This window comes from Odontesthes bonariensis, chromosome 12, assembly GCF_027942865.1.
Source record: "Odontesthes bonariensis isolate fOdoBon6 chromosome 12, fOdoBon6.hap1, whole genome shotgun sequence".
NCBI classification, from domain to species: Eukaryota; Metazoa; Chordata; class Actinopteri; order Atheriniformes; family Atherinopsidae; genus Odontesthes; species Odontesthes bonariensis.
Genome location: NC_134517.1, coordinates 30550941 through 30563481, shown reverse-complemented (window position 1 = coordinate 30563481; position 12541 = coordinate 30550941). Strand labels below are relative to the sequence as shown.

The 12541-nt window shown below is 44.6% G+C and overlaps 1 protein-coding gene across 1 annotated transcript; it reads left to right on the top strand.

Annotated features, from left to right (window-relative positions):
* The first annotated feature begins 5127 nt into the window (after positions 1-5127).
* Positions 5128-6048, top strand: LOC142395999 (olfactory receptor 11A1-like). The gene has a single exon (XM_075478547.1). It carries the CDS (start codon positions 5128-5130, stop codon positions 6046-6048), a length of 921 nt encoding a protein of 306 aa, XP_075334662.1.
* The last annotated feature ends 6493 nt before the right edge of the window (positions 6049-12541 follow it).

Sequence of the window (12541 nt, the reverse complement as noted above, 5' to 3'; positions counted from 1 at the left end):
ACAAAAGCTTTAGCGAAAAAAATTAAAATCGTATCCACATTCTCAACCCTGAAGCATCTTTTCTGATTGTCGCATACATTATCAACACCTGGTGGCTTGTTTAAGGTTGCAGTATATCCTGTATTAGTTCTAAATGTTGGGGTACTTTTCTTAATCTTGCTGTCTGCTGCCCAGTTCTTTTTGCCTTATAAAAGGAAAGCTTTATAAATGTGTTTGAAGTATATAAGGTAAGATCCAGCACTTTTCCACAATTATTCTCTTAAGCAACCTATGAAGAACAAGCTCCACAATTTGCCACATATGTGAATATGTTTGTTGCCAAGTGGCTCCCCGAATACGCTGCGGGCCCCGGATCTGGTGGACATCGGGCCCTCCTGCTCTGTGGTGGATCCCTGGGAACAGGGGTGCCTATTGCAGCCATTCTGTGGCTGTCCTCTCCGGGGGAGCCTCTCACCCCCGGTCTTCTAGATCCCCATACCCCTCTCTCTTCTGGCTCCTGTACACAGCACACATTCACACACGTAGGGTTTTGAGGGCGGGTGTGTTCTGTGAGGTACAGCGGATGGGTCCACGTAGGTGGTCCCCTTTGCTGCACTCTGCAGCCCCCCGCCCTTGTTTTAATTACACCTTAGACATCACTAATCATGAGACACACACACACATTAGGTTTTGGGGGGTGATAGCACTGAGTGGTATCATGTGGGCGGGGCTCTTTGGGTATGTAGGCTGCCCGGAGGGCCACGCTCCCAGTTCCACAAGGTTGCTTGCCTCTCAGGAGGAGGAGTTGTCTTGCTGGTTCAGGGTCTGTGGTGGCTGGGGAGCTGCTGGCCCCCGGATGTGCCCACTGCGCCACACTTCAGCGGAGTTGGGGGATGGATGCATGTGCTGTGCGAGTGTGTGTGGATTTGTTTTTATTTATTTTTTATTCTTTTTCTTATATGATTTATTGGGTGACTGGGTCTGGGTCTGGGTCTTGCTGTCCTCTGGCCTGCTTGTGCTGTTTCTGATGGGGGGGGGGGATTGCTTCTCCCCGCTGCTCGCGGCCTCACCCACCTGTGGGCACGTCTTGACTCCCGGGGTACTTGCCCAGGTGCACTGGGCTGGCCCACTGCGCTTAGCTGTCTGTGGCGCCTGGCCCTCTGGGGGGGTTTGGTGGCGCTCGGGCTCGCGGGGGTCGGTTCCGGCGCGCGGCCCATGTCTGGGTGGCGGGGGCCTGGCGGGGCTTGTAGGCTGCCACCTCTGGTCACCGGGGGGCCTCTGCCCGATGCTTGTGGGGTCTCTGTCCGGAGGCTTCCTCTGCTGTCTTCTGGGGGGATGCGTGGTTGTCCCTATGGTGGGCTTCCCGGGTTCTGTGCTCCTTGGGGTCTGTTGGTGGCCTGGGTCTGGGGGCCCTCTCGGCCTGCTTCTGATTGCTGGGGGGGTGGGGATTGTGGCCCTACACACTGATATTTAAGCGTAGTTATTATGTGGGACCATCTATGTGTATTGCATGTTCATGCACACATGCACACACACACACACACACACACACACACACACACACACATTAATTAGCCCAGTAGCATGCTCACTAAGCAGTTGTTTTTCTGTCCTGTGGTTTAAGGTCATCTGTGTCCACAGATGTATTATATGAGATTGCTGCTGCTTCTGCTTTTATTGTTTGTTTGTTTGTGTGTTTGTTCTCTGCTTGTCTGCTTACACATGCTCCTGGTGCCTCTTAGGCTGGATTCCCCACAAAAGCCGTGAATCATCTTCAGTTTTGTTTTCACAGGTGTAGCAGCTGGTTGTCTGATTTTTCATTGTTTTTTTATGTTTGTCTCCTCAAATTTATGTTCCTTTTTTTCCCTTCTTCGCTTTCCCTCTCTCTCTGTCCCCCGGTCCGGTTCGCCACTATCGCACTATCACATCATGTTAAGTATTGTAACAAAAATAAATAAATAAAAATAAGTAGTTGATGGGCATAAAGGGGAGCTTTACATTTATAAAGCTTCCCTAGGCATAGCAAATGTGTTTGACATAAACGGTATTCAGATTACAATTCTGCTGCCATAATGCTGGACAGGACAAGGGGTTAAAAAAAAGCTGCCAATTGTAACAAAATAACTCAGGCCTTCTAAGTAGGATTCTCTCTACCTTTGTATCACTACGGGCTGTGTAAACTGTGCAGACCGAAGAGTAGACCAAGCTGAAGAACTCTCAGTCTGTAGAAGGTGATGTGGACAGAGACAATATCACCAATATTACAACAGGTCCGATAGTGTGGCATTTTTCACCTCTGCTGCATCCATCCCCAGCACCACAACTGCTTCCTCTATACTGCTTCCACTGCCCAACTGTACTTCCACCTCAATGGCAACTCCCTTCGCCTAGCAACTCCTCCGCCTGACTGCATCTCATTACATTACATTACATTACATACACTTAGCTGACGCTTTTTATCCAAAGCAACTTACATCTATTTAGATACAGGGTATTGGTTACAGGCCCTGGAGCAATGTGGGGTTAGGTGCCTTGCTCAAGGGCACTTCAGCCATGAATAGAGGTGTAGGGAGAGGTAATGGCGGGACTTGACCTTGCAACCCTCTGATCTTAAGTCCGCCTCCCTAACCACTAGGCCACGGCATCTCCAACTCTGCTGCAACTCTCACCAACAGGCTTCTTCTGTCCAGTTGTACCTCCACCTCTGTGGAAAACGTCTTGTCCCAAATTAGGGCAATCGGTGGAGCTGAATGACTACAGACCGGTGGCTTTGACATCTCATATCATGAAGACCTTGGAGAGACTCCTAGTTCGTCGCATGAGATTGCAGGTTGCTGAGGCTCTTGACCCCCTCCAGTTTTCCTACAGGAGTGGAAGAAGTGATACTGTACATGCTGCATCGGGCATATGCTTATCTGGATGTGCCTGGTTCATATGTGAGAATCATGTTCTTTGACTTCTCCAGTGCCTTCAACACCATATGGTTTCCCATACTGAAAGACAAGCTTCTAGGTATGGGTGTGGCCCCCTCCCTGACATGGTGGATTATAGACTATCTGGCTGGCAGACCACAGTATGTCAGGATGGGGAGATGTGTTTCTGGAACACTGGAATGCAGTCTGCATTGATGAAGGGGAGTGGAGTGATATGATGTGCATGTTTTATCACACTATCATTGAGAGTGCACTGTTCTATGCTGTTGTCTGCTGGGGGAGTTGCACGACAGACAAAAACTGTACGCGCCTGGACAAACTGGTGAAAAAGGCTGGTTCTGTTGTAGACAGAAGGCTATCCCCTTTCAGTGCTGTGGTGGAGCATCGGATAAGGAGGATATTATATTCTGCTTTGGAGAACAATAAACATCCTCCCTACGAGAGGCTCATCTCTCTGTGCTGCAGGACTGAGAGGTTCAGGAGGTCCTTTGTCCCCACAGCCATAAGGCTTTTTAACAGTGACTGCTCACCTGTCGTCTCACATTTATTTATTTATCTGTTATTTACTATCATCATTATTATTGGTAGTAGCAGTAGTAGTGGTAGTATTCAATATAAACACAAGAAACTTGTGCTAAAGAAAATAAAAAAATAAAATAAAATAAAGGACCAACCTCAGTGAATAATTCGCTACACTCCTTATTATATAGATCAGTGAGCAGTGCTGACCAACATGTCATTGGGGTCATCAGGTGGGAACCTCCTTTCATCAGTGTTTCGTCTAGTTGGGCCCACGACACCTCTAGGAGGCTAGACAAGGACCACTGGCGTCCCAGAGTCACCCCCTTAATCTCAGCCAATACTGCCCCTCACAACACAACCACCAGAATCTACTTCAGCCTCTCACCAAATGCACACCAGTCACAGCGGGGTGGGGATGCAAACCCTGGTTTGGGTAGGGGAAGAAATAAAAGAGGTAAGAAAAGCAGGAATGGGATTCAAACCCCAGTTCGGGTAGGGGGTAATGAAAATATAGAGGGTGGCATTGGTGGAGGCAGGACAAGACACACTAGCAGATTCAGCCGACAAACTCACCTAAACAGTCCTATAATCACTAAAAATGCCAGCAAAAACAAAGCCATACAACTCACTCCAAGCCAACTCACCCAAAATGGCCACCTTGTTTCAAAAGGATCACATATGCCAAACCCTCCACTTAAATCCTACTTCCACTGGACAGATTCTAACCTTCCATCCTCGCTGCTCTGCTTCTGCCCCCAACTCCACATATCTAAGCTTTTTCCTTTCATATATTTCTGCTACTAATTCCTCCCAAGGAACAGTCAGCTCTATGAAATAGACTCTAATTCTACTCCTACACCACAAGACTATATCAGGCCTTAGGTTTGTAGAGGCTATCTCCTGGGGAACAACAAGCTTATTTCCTAAATCTACCTGCATCTCCCAATCACAAACATCCTCCAAGCTGCCGTGCCTCCTTATTGTCTTTTTAACTTTCTCCCCCTCTTGAACAAACTGAATTGCCACTCTCTTCACCTTAGACCCTCCAAAGTTTACCTGCCTTTGTTTATCTTCAATACCTGAAGCTAAGCTTCTTAATACTTGGTCATGTCGCCATGTATACCGGCCTTGTGACAGACCAACCTTACAACCTGACAAAATATGCCTTAGAGTTGCAATACCTGAACATCGCGAACATAGTGGGTCTCCATTATTATTATTATTATTGTTGTTGTTTAATATACAATCATTGTAAATATCTAAACTTTTTTGAGCTACTTGACTAATTTGAATTTCTTCCACTGGGGCATGAATAAAGTATTTTTCTATTCTAGAAAGAGACAGTTATTGAGAATATGGTATATGGCAGCAGAAACACAACACTGTTGTTTAATTGAGCATAGAAAACAACAAAAAAAAACAGGCCTCCTGAGTTTGAAAAAGTTTGTGACGTTATTGTCTCCTTGGTGAGTGTTTAATGAGATCCATGAAGGATAAAGCAGTCTAATAAAAACATCCACCAAACTCAGACAGTGTACTTTAGAACAGCTGAGCTAAATTTATTATGACTGTACTTCTAAGTCAGGTAACTGTGAAATAATTCAAATGCATACTTCGTCTTCGTCACCCTGTACGATGTGTCGGTAATGTTGTGTCCTTATTTTAACTGACTAATAGATTTTTGACTGTTTAGATGGATGATAAGTTGAATGTCACTTATATTACACTTACAGGGTATTTAGAGATGGAAAAATTGAGGTATGTATATTTTGTGATTATTTTCACAGTATATGTTCTGATAGTCTGCAGCAATTCCACCATTTTTTGTCTGATTGTGATTCACCGCAACCTTCATGAGCCCATGTACATGTTCATTGCAGCTTTATTACTGAACTCTGTTGTTTACAGCACCTCAATCTACCCAAAACTTTTGGTTGACGTTTTATCTGAAAGACAGATTATATCGTACGCAATGTGCCACTTCCAATATTTCTTTTTTTACACTACAGCGGTTGCAGAATTCTTTCTGTTGACAGCCATGTCTTATGACAGATATGTGTCTATATGTAAACCTTTGCAATATCCAATTATCATGAAAAAAACTAATGTCTGCGTCTTCTTGGTTTTAGCTTGGCTTCTGCCCTTATGTATTCTTGTTTTGCCTACTGTACTCAGTGCAAATGAAAGAGTTTGTAACTTCACTTTAAAAGGAATCTTTTGTAACAATTCAATTTACAAACTGCATTGTGTGACTCCTAGAATACTATCTGTGTATGGTGTATTTATTATGTTCTGTCTTGTATTTTTCCCAATACCGTACACAGTTTTCACTTATGCAAAGATACTTATGATATCCTGGCATAGTCGTAAGGCGGTAAGAACAAAAGCTGCACAGACCTGTATACCTCATCTGCTGGTTTTATTCAACGTTACATTGCTTGGCACTTTTGATGTTGTTATAATTAGAATGGAATCGGATATTTCTGAAACGGCACACTTAGTAATGACTTTACAATTTCTACTATATCATCCTCTCTTTAATCCAGTCATTTATGGACTGAAAATGAAAGAAATCTCTAAACACCTGAAGCGGTTGTTCTGTCACGTAAAATGACTTTGAATAAAGAGATGTTACATGAGAAAGAGATATAAGAGATATGTCTGATCTTTGTTGTTTTGAAAACCTTCTTGCATACCTAAATTAATGTAACATAAGACTAGATGGCCACGTGGAAGTGTAAAAATACAGATATCTTAATTTTGTTTTAATGCTAATAGTATATATTTTTATCAACTGCAGCAATTCTACAAAACCCCCATCGACTCTGTTCTTTTTTCAGCACTGAAATTTACCGAAATTTGTGTCTATATGTAAACCTCTGCAGTATCCAAACACCATGAGGAGAAAACATGTTGGTATCTTAGTGTTTATGGTCTGGCTTTTACCTACTTGTCTTGTTGCTGCGTCAATTAAAGAAAAGGTCAACCAAAACTCTGCAGCTTTACATTACAAGGTTATTTTTGCAACAATACAGCTAACAACCTTCTCTGTGTTAGTTCAAAAGCATTGTTGACATACAGTTTAGTTGTTCTTTTCAGCATTGCTCTTCTTCCTATGCTTTTCATTCTATTCACATACACAAATATACTTATAATAGCTTGTAAAAGTTGTGGAGAAGTCAGGAAAAAGGCTGCACAGACCTACTTATCTCACCTTCTGGTTTTAATCAACTTTTTGTGTTTGACTACTTATGATATGATTATAGTTAGAATGGAATTCAACATTCCAAAGAGTGCACTTTCTGTAATGACATTGCAAATTATAACATGTAATCCTCTCTTGAATCCAATATAGTACATCTTTAGTCCATATATGGACTAAAGATGAAAGAAATTCATAAACACCTCAAAAGGTTTCTCTGTCAAGCCAAACTGAACTGATTCAGTAATTTACTGTCCTTTTAATTTGTGATAATAATTAAGTGATGTGAGAAGATTGTGTCAAAGAAAAGAGATGAAAAAATCTCTTACTTTATTTATTGTAATTTGTTTTGTTGTAATAAGTTCTGTTTAGTTAGTGTACTTCTCAGATCAGTGATGACATCATGTATATGATGTCCCTGAATGTTTTCATTAAGCTTATTTGAATTGGCAGCCATGATCAGTTTTCTGTTGTTCAATGTAAGGCGCTAAAAAGCCAACCCGAGGTTTGCACATTTAACTGAGAGTACATCATTATTAAAATCTTCTATCAATAGTAAATAACTGTTTAATAATAATATTGTAACATAAATGCACTAAACTCAAAGGTGTATATTTGATCTTTTTTTTCTTTTTTGTATTTAAAATACACTTGCTCAGACAATTAAATGATGAGAAGTGGAAGTGACATCAGGGGAATCTTAAATGTTTCTAATTTCACTATCACTTCTGTTATCATTATCTCATATTACAGATCTTATTTTCATTCTGTGTATCATCACATACTGTGGAGCAGCTAAAATGTTTATTTTTATGTATTAGCAGATGCTTTTATCCAAAGCCACTTACAAATGAGGATATAACATTACAGCTGGGATCAAAGCTAACAATAAGCGACATAGACGCAAAACCCCTAGTCAGTTTCTGTCAGAGGTGACAGGGGTGACAGTTTAGAGATAGAGTAGAGAAGTAGAGAAAGAGAAAGTGCCGAACAGAGGGTAGGGACGTACAGGGTAAGTGCTTGGGTAGGAGATGCTGTCTTAAGAGCTGGGTCTTTAAGAATTTCTTGAAGTTGTTCTGGTAGCACTCGTTAGGTCATTCCACCATCGTGGAACGACACACCAACAGTCTGGATTGTCTTAAGCGTGGTTTAGGCACTGCTAGATGACAATCCTTTGATGACCGGAGTGACCGAGTCGTGATGTAAGCTTTTGCAAGAGCATTCAAGCACTTTGTAGGCAAACATCAGTGATTTGAATTTTATGCGGGCAGCAAGGGTAGCCAGTGGAGCTCAACAAACAGATTAAGATTAAAATCAGATTTATCGTCATGTACAGGGACTATACACTAAATTTGTCTTCCGCTTTTAACCCACCCAGGTTGGCACCTGTTGAAGATACACATGCACCAGGTCACACACTCATAGAGACAGGTGCCATACACTGGAGCGGCAGGCAGCCAATCACAGCGCCTGAGGAGCATGGGGCTATGGTGCCTTACTCAAGGGCACCTCGGCTGTGGCAAAGAGGTTGACTGACACCCCTCCAGCTGTCAGTTTCACCAATCTTTGAGTGGCGAGAGTGGGAATCGAACTGCCAACTTTCCGGGTTATTGGACGACCCACTCTCAAAGCCAACAGAGGAGTGACGTGTGCTCTCTTAGGCTGATTGAAGACCAGACGTGCCACCGTATTCTGGACCATCTGCAGTGTTTTTTTAAAACCTCCCAGCAAAGGTTGGGAGACCAGTCAGAAGGCCGTTGCTGTAGTCAAGGCGGGAGATGACCGTAACCAGCACCAGGAGCTGGGTGGCGTGTCGGGTTAGGTGCGGCCTGATCTTGCTTATGGTTAGCAATGCGAAGCGGCACGATTGTGCAACAGAGGCAACATGATCTTTAAGGGTTAGTTGGTCATCAATTATGATACCCAAGTTTCTAACTACCTTTGACGGAGCAAGAGATACGGATTCAGTTTGGATGCAGATGCTGTGGTTTGTGGTTGGTTTGGCTGGGAAGACAAGCAGTTCAGTTTTAGAGAAGTTTAGTTGTAGGTGATGAGCTTTCATCCATGTCAATATGTCAGAGAGACAGTATGAGATTCGTGCTGAGACCGTGTGGTCGTCAGGTGGGAGTGACAGCTAGAGCTGGGTATCGTCAGCATAGCACTGGTATGAGAAGCCATGTGATCGGATGATCTGGCCCAGTGAGGTGTGTATATGGCAAGGAGAGGAGGTCCCAGTACTGAACCTTGGGGGACCCCTGTGGCGAGGTGGAAGTGTGACCAAGTGTGACCAAGCCAGGATACTTTGAGTGACCATCCAGGGAGGTATGACTCAAACCAGGAGTGCGCCCTCCCTGTGATGCCCGTGCTAGAGAGTATGGACAAAAGGATGCCATGGTTGACTGTATCAAATGCAGCTGTTTTGGCGACTTCAGAATCGGGTCTCTGCTTTTTGCGGACAATGCGGTTCTGTTGGCGTCGTCGGGCCGTGACCTTCAGCTCTCACTGGAGCGGTTCGCAGCCGAGTGTGAAGTGGCTGGGATGAGAATCAGCCCCTCCAAATCTGAGACCATGGTCCTCGGCCGGAAAAGGGTGGAATGCCCTCTCCGGGTCGGGAATGAGATCCTTCCCCAAGTCGAGGAGTTCAGGTATCTCATACACTATATTGCTAAAAGTAATCACTTACTCATCCAAATAATTAAATTCAGGTGTTCCATCACTTCCATGGCCACAGGTGTATAAATTCAAGCACCTAGGCATGCAGACTGCTTTTACAAACATTTGTGAAAGAATGGGTCGCTCTCAGGAGCTCAGTGAATTCCAGCATGGTACCGTGATAGGATACCACCTGTGCAACAAGCCCAGTCGTGAAATTTCCTAGCTACTAAATATTCCACAGTGAATTGTCAGTGGTATAATAAAGTGGAAGCGATTGGGAACGACAGCAACTCAGGCACGAAGTGGTAGGCCACATAAAATGACAGAGCAGGGACAGCGGATGCTGAGGTGCATAGTGCGAAGAGGTCACCAATTTTCTGCAGTCAATCGCTACAGACCTCCAAACTTTATGTGGCCTTTAGATTAGCTCAAGAACAGTGCGTAGAGAGCTTCATGGAATGTGTTTCCATGGCCGAGCAGCTGTACAGCCATACATCACCAAGTGCAAAGCGTCGGATCCAGTGATGTAAAGCATGCCGCCACTGGACTCTAGAGCAGTGGAGACGCATTCTCTGGAGTGACGAATCACGCTTCTCCATCTGGCAATCTTATGGACGAGTCTGGGTTTGGCAGTTGCCAAAGGGTACGGTACTTAAAGCTGCCGTCGGCTACTTTTTTTTAGTCATATTAGCTTGAACTGTCATGGGATTCTGAAAGGAGAATTTTAAATAGGCTGTTTAGGAAAAATCCCGAATTCTTTAGCTCCCTCTGAAGCCTGTAATCATGCTTGCAAAAATCGAGCGCTCCCGGTTGTTTTTAACCAATCACGTTAGGTTTATTATTGATCTATTATCTGAGCAGAACAGTCACCAACCACGTCTTCCATGTTGAGCGTGAGTCTGCCCCCAGCTTGTGTGCGCGCACACTGGTGTGAACTCACGTGCACAACCTTGTCCACAGAGGGGGAGGGGTTGGGGGATGGACCTGAACGTTGTATCAGTTAGAATTTTCCGACTTTAGACTGCCGACGGCAGCTTTAACGATCCGATCCCCCCTCCACCAAACTTTACACTTGATAAAGTGTGGGTGTGGGGTTGTTTTTCAGGAGCTGGCCCAACATTCCAACAGTGTTGGTGGTATAGTGGTTAGCATAGCTGCCTTCCAAGCAGTTGACCCGGGTTCGATTAACGGGCGTTGGCAGGTTGTTAGCCCTCTCTCGCAACCACTCAAAAAAGATTGGTGGTACTGACAGCTGGGGGGTTGTCAGTCCACCTCCTTGTCACGGCCGAGGTATCCCCACCGTATCCCCATGCTACCCCCGGGTGCTGTGAATGGCTGCCACAGGTTGGCATCTGTCTCTCTGTGTGACCCTGTGCATGTGTATGTTAACAGGTGCCAACCTGGATGGGTTAAAAGTGTATGCATGACCAATAAATTGGATCTTAATCATCTTAATCACCTTACTGTTCCCCTTACTATGTGCTGTGCTTTGTGCACATAAAGGTCCATAAAGACATGGATGAGCGAATTTGGTGTTGAAGCACTAGACTTGACTGGCCTGCACAGAGTCCTGACCTCAACCTGATAGAACACCTTTGAGATGAATTAGAGCAGAGACCTCACAAATCCACTTCTAGAAGAATGTTCAAAAATTCCCATAAACACACTCCTAAACCTTGTGGAAAGCTTGCCCAGAAGAGGTGAAGCTGTTATAGCTGCAAAGGGTGGGACAACATCATATTAAACCATATGGATTAACCTGATGTTACTTAAATTCATATATGTGTAAAGGCGAATACTTTTGGCAATATAGTGTATGTGACTGTTGCAGTTACCGTAAGAGCTATGGATTGGAATAGATTTGTAGGAACAGGGTCCAGCGGGCATGTAGTAGGAAGGCTACATATGAGAAGTTTAGAAACAGAAGAAAATGATGCAGTGGGACTTTTTTATATACTGAATTCGTGGCACACATGTTTAGTGAAGGTTTGGGTGTCTGCAAAGGTGTCTGCCGTCAGATTGGTAGCAGGCGAATAAAAATAAAAGGTGGAAAATAGTTTACGAGTGTCAGTAGTACTGTGAATCTTGTCAATGTATAAATGCTTTTTTGCATCAGTGACACTGGCTTAGAATGATATGCATGAAATACATAATAAAATACATAATATGGGTTCAAAGTTTGTCCTATGTGGGATGCATATTGGCTAAAATCTTAATAACATCTAATACAAGTTCACTACATTCTAAAATTTTGTTATTGAGGATTTTTTGGGACAAAAGCTTTAGCGAAAAAATTAAAATCGTATCCACATTCTCAACCCTGAAGCATCTTTTCTGATTGTCGCATAAATTATCAACACCTGGTGGCTTGTTTAAGGTTGTAGTATATCTACTGTTAGTTCTAAATGTTGGGGTACTTTTCTTAATCTTGCTGTCTGCTGCCCAGTTCTTTTTGCCTTATAAAAGGAAAGCTTTATAAATGTGTTTGAAGTATATAAGAAGGTAAGATCCAGCACTTTTCCACAATTATTCTCTTAAGCAACCTATGAAGAACAAGCTCCACAATTTGCCACATGTGTGAATATGTTTGTTGCCAAGTGGCTCCCCGAATACGCTGCGGGCCCCGGATCTGGTGGACATCGGGCCCTCCTGCTCTGTGGTGGATCCCAGGGAACAGGGGTGCCTATTGCAGCCATTCTGTGGCTGTCCTCTCCGGGGGAGCCTCTCACCCCCGGTCTTCTAGATCCCCATACCCCTCTCCCTTCTGGCTCCTGTACGCAGCACACATTCACACACGTAGGGTTTTGAGGGCGGGTGTGTTCTGTGAGGTGGGGGGGGCGGGTAGGTGGAGGAGTTGTTGCTGTTTCGGGGTCTGTGGTGGCTGGGGAGCTGCTGGCCCCCGGATGTGCCCACTGCGCCACACTTCAGCGGAGTTGGGGGATGGATGCATGTGCTGTGCGAGTGTGTGTGGATTTGTTTTTATTTCTGTTTTTATTTTTTTATTATATGATTTATTGGGTGACTGGGTCTGGGTCTGGGTCTTGCTGTCCTCTGGCCTGCTTGTGCTGTTTCTGATGGGGGGGGGGGCATTGCTTCTCCCCGCTGCTCGCGGCCTCACCCACCTGTGGGCACGTCTTGACTCCCGGGGTACTTGCCCAGGGGCACTGGGCTGGCCCACTGCGCTTAGCTGTCTGTGGCGCCTGGCCCTCTGGGGGGGTTTGGTGGCGCTCGGGCTCGCGGGGGTCGGTTC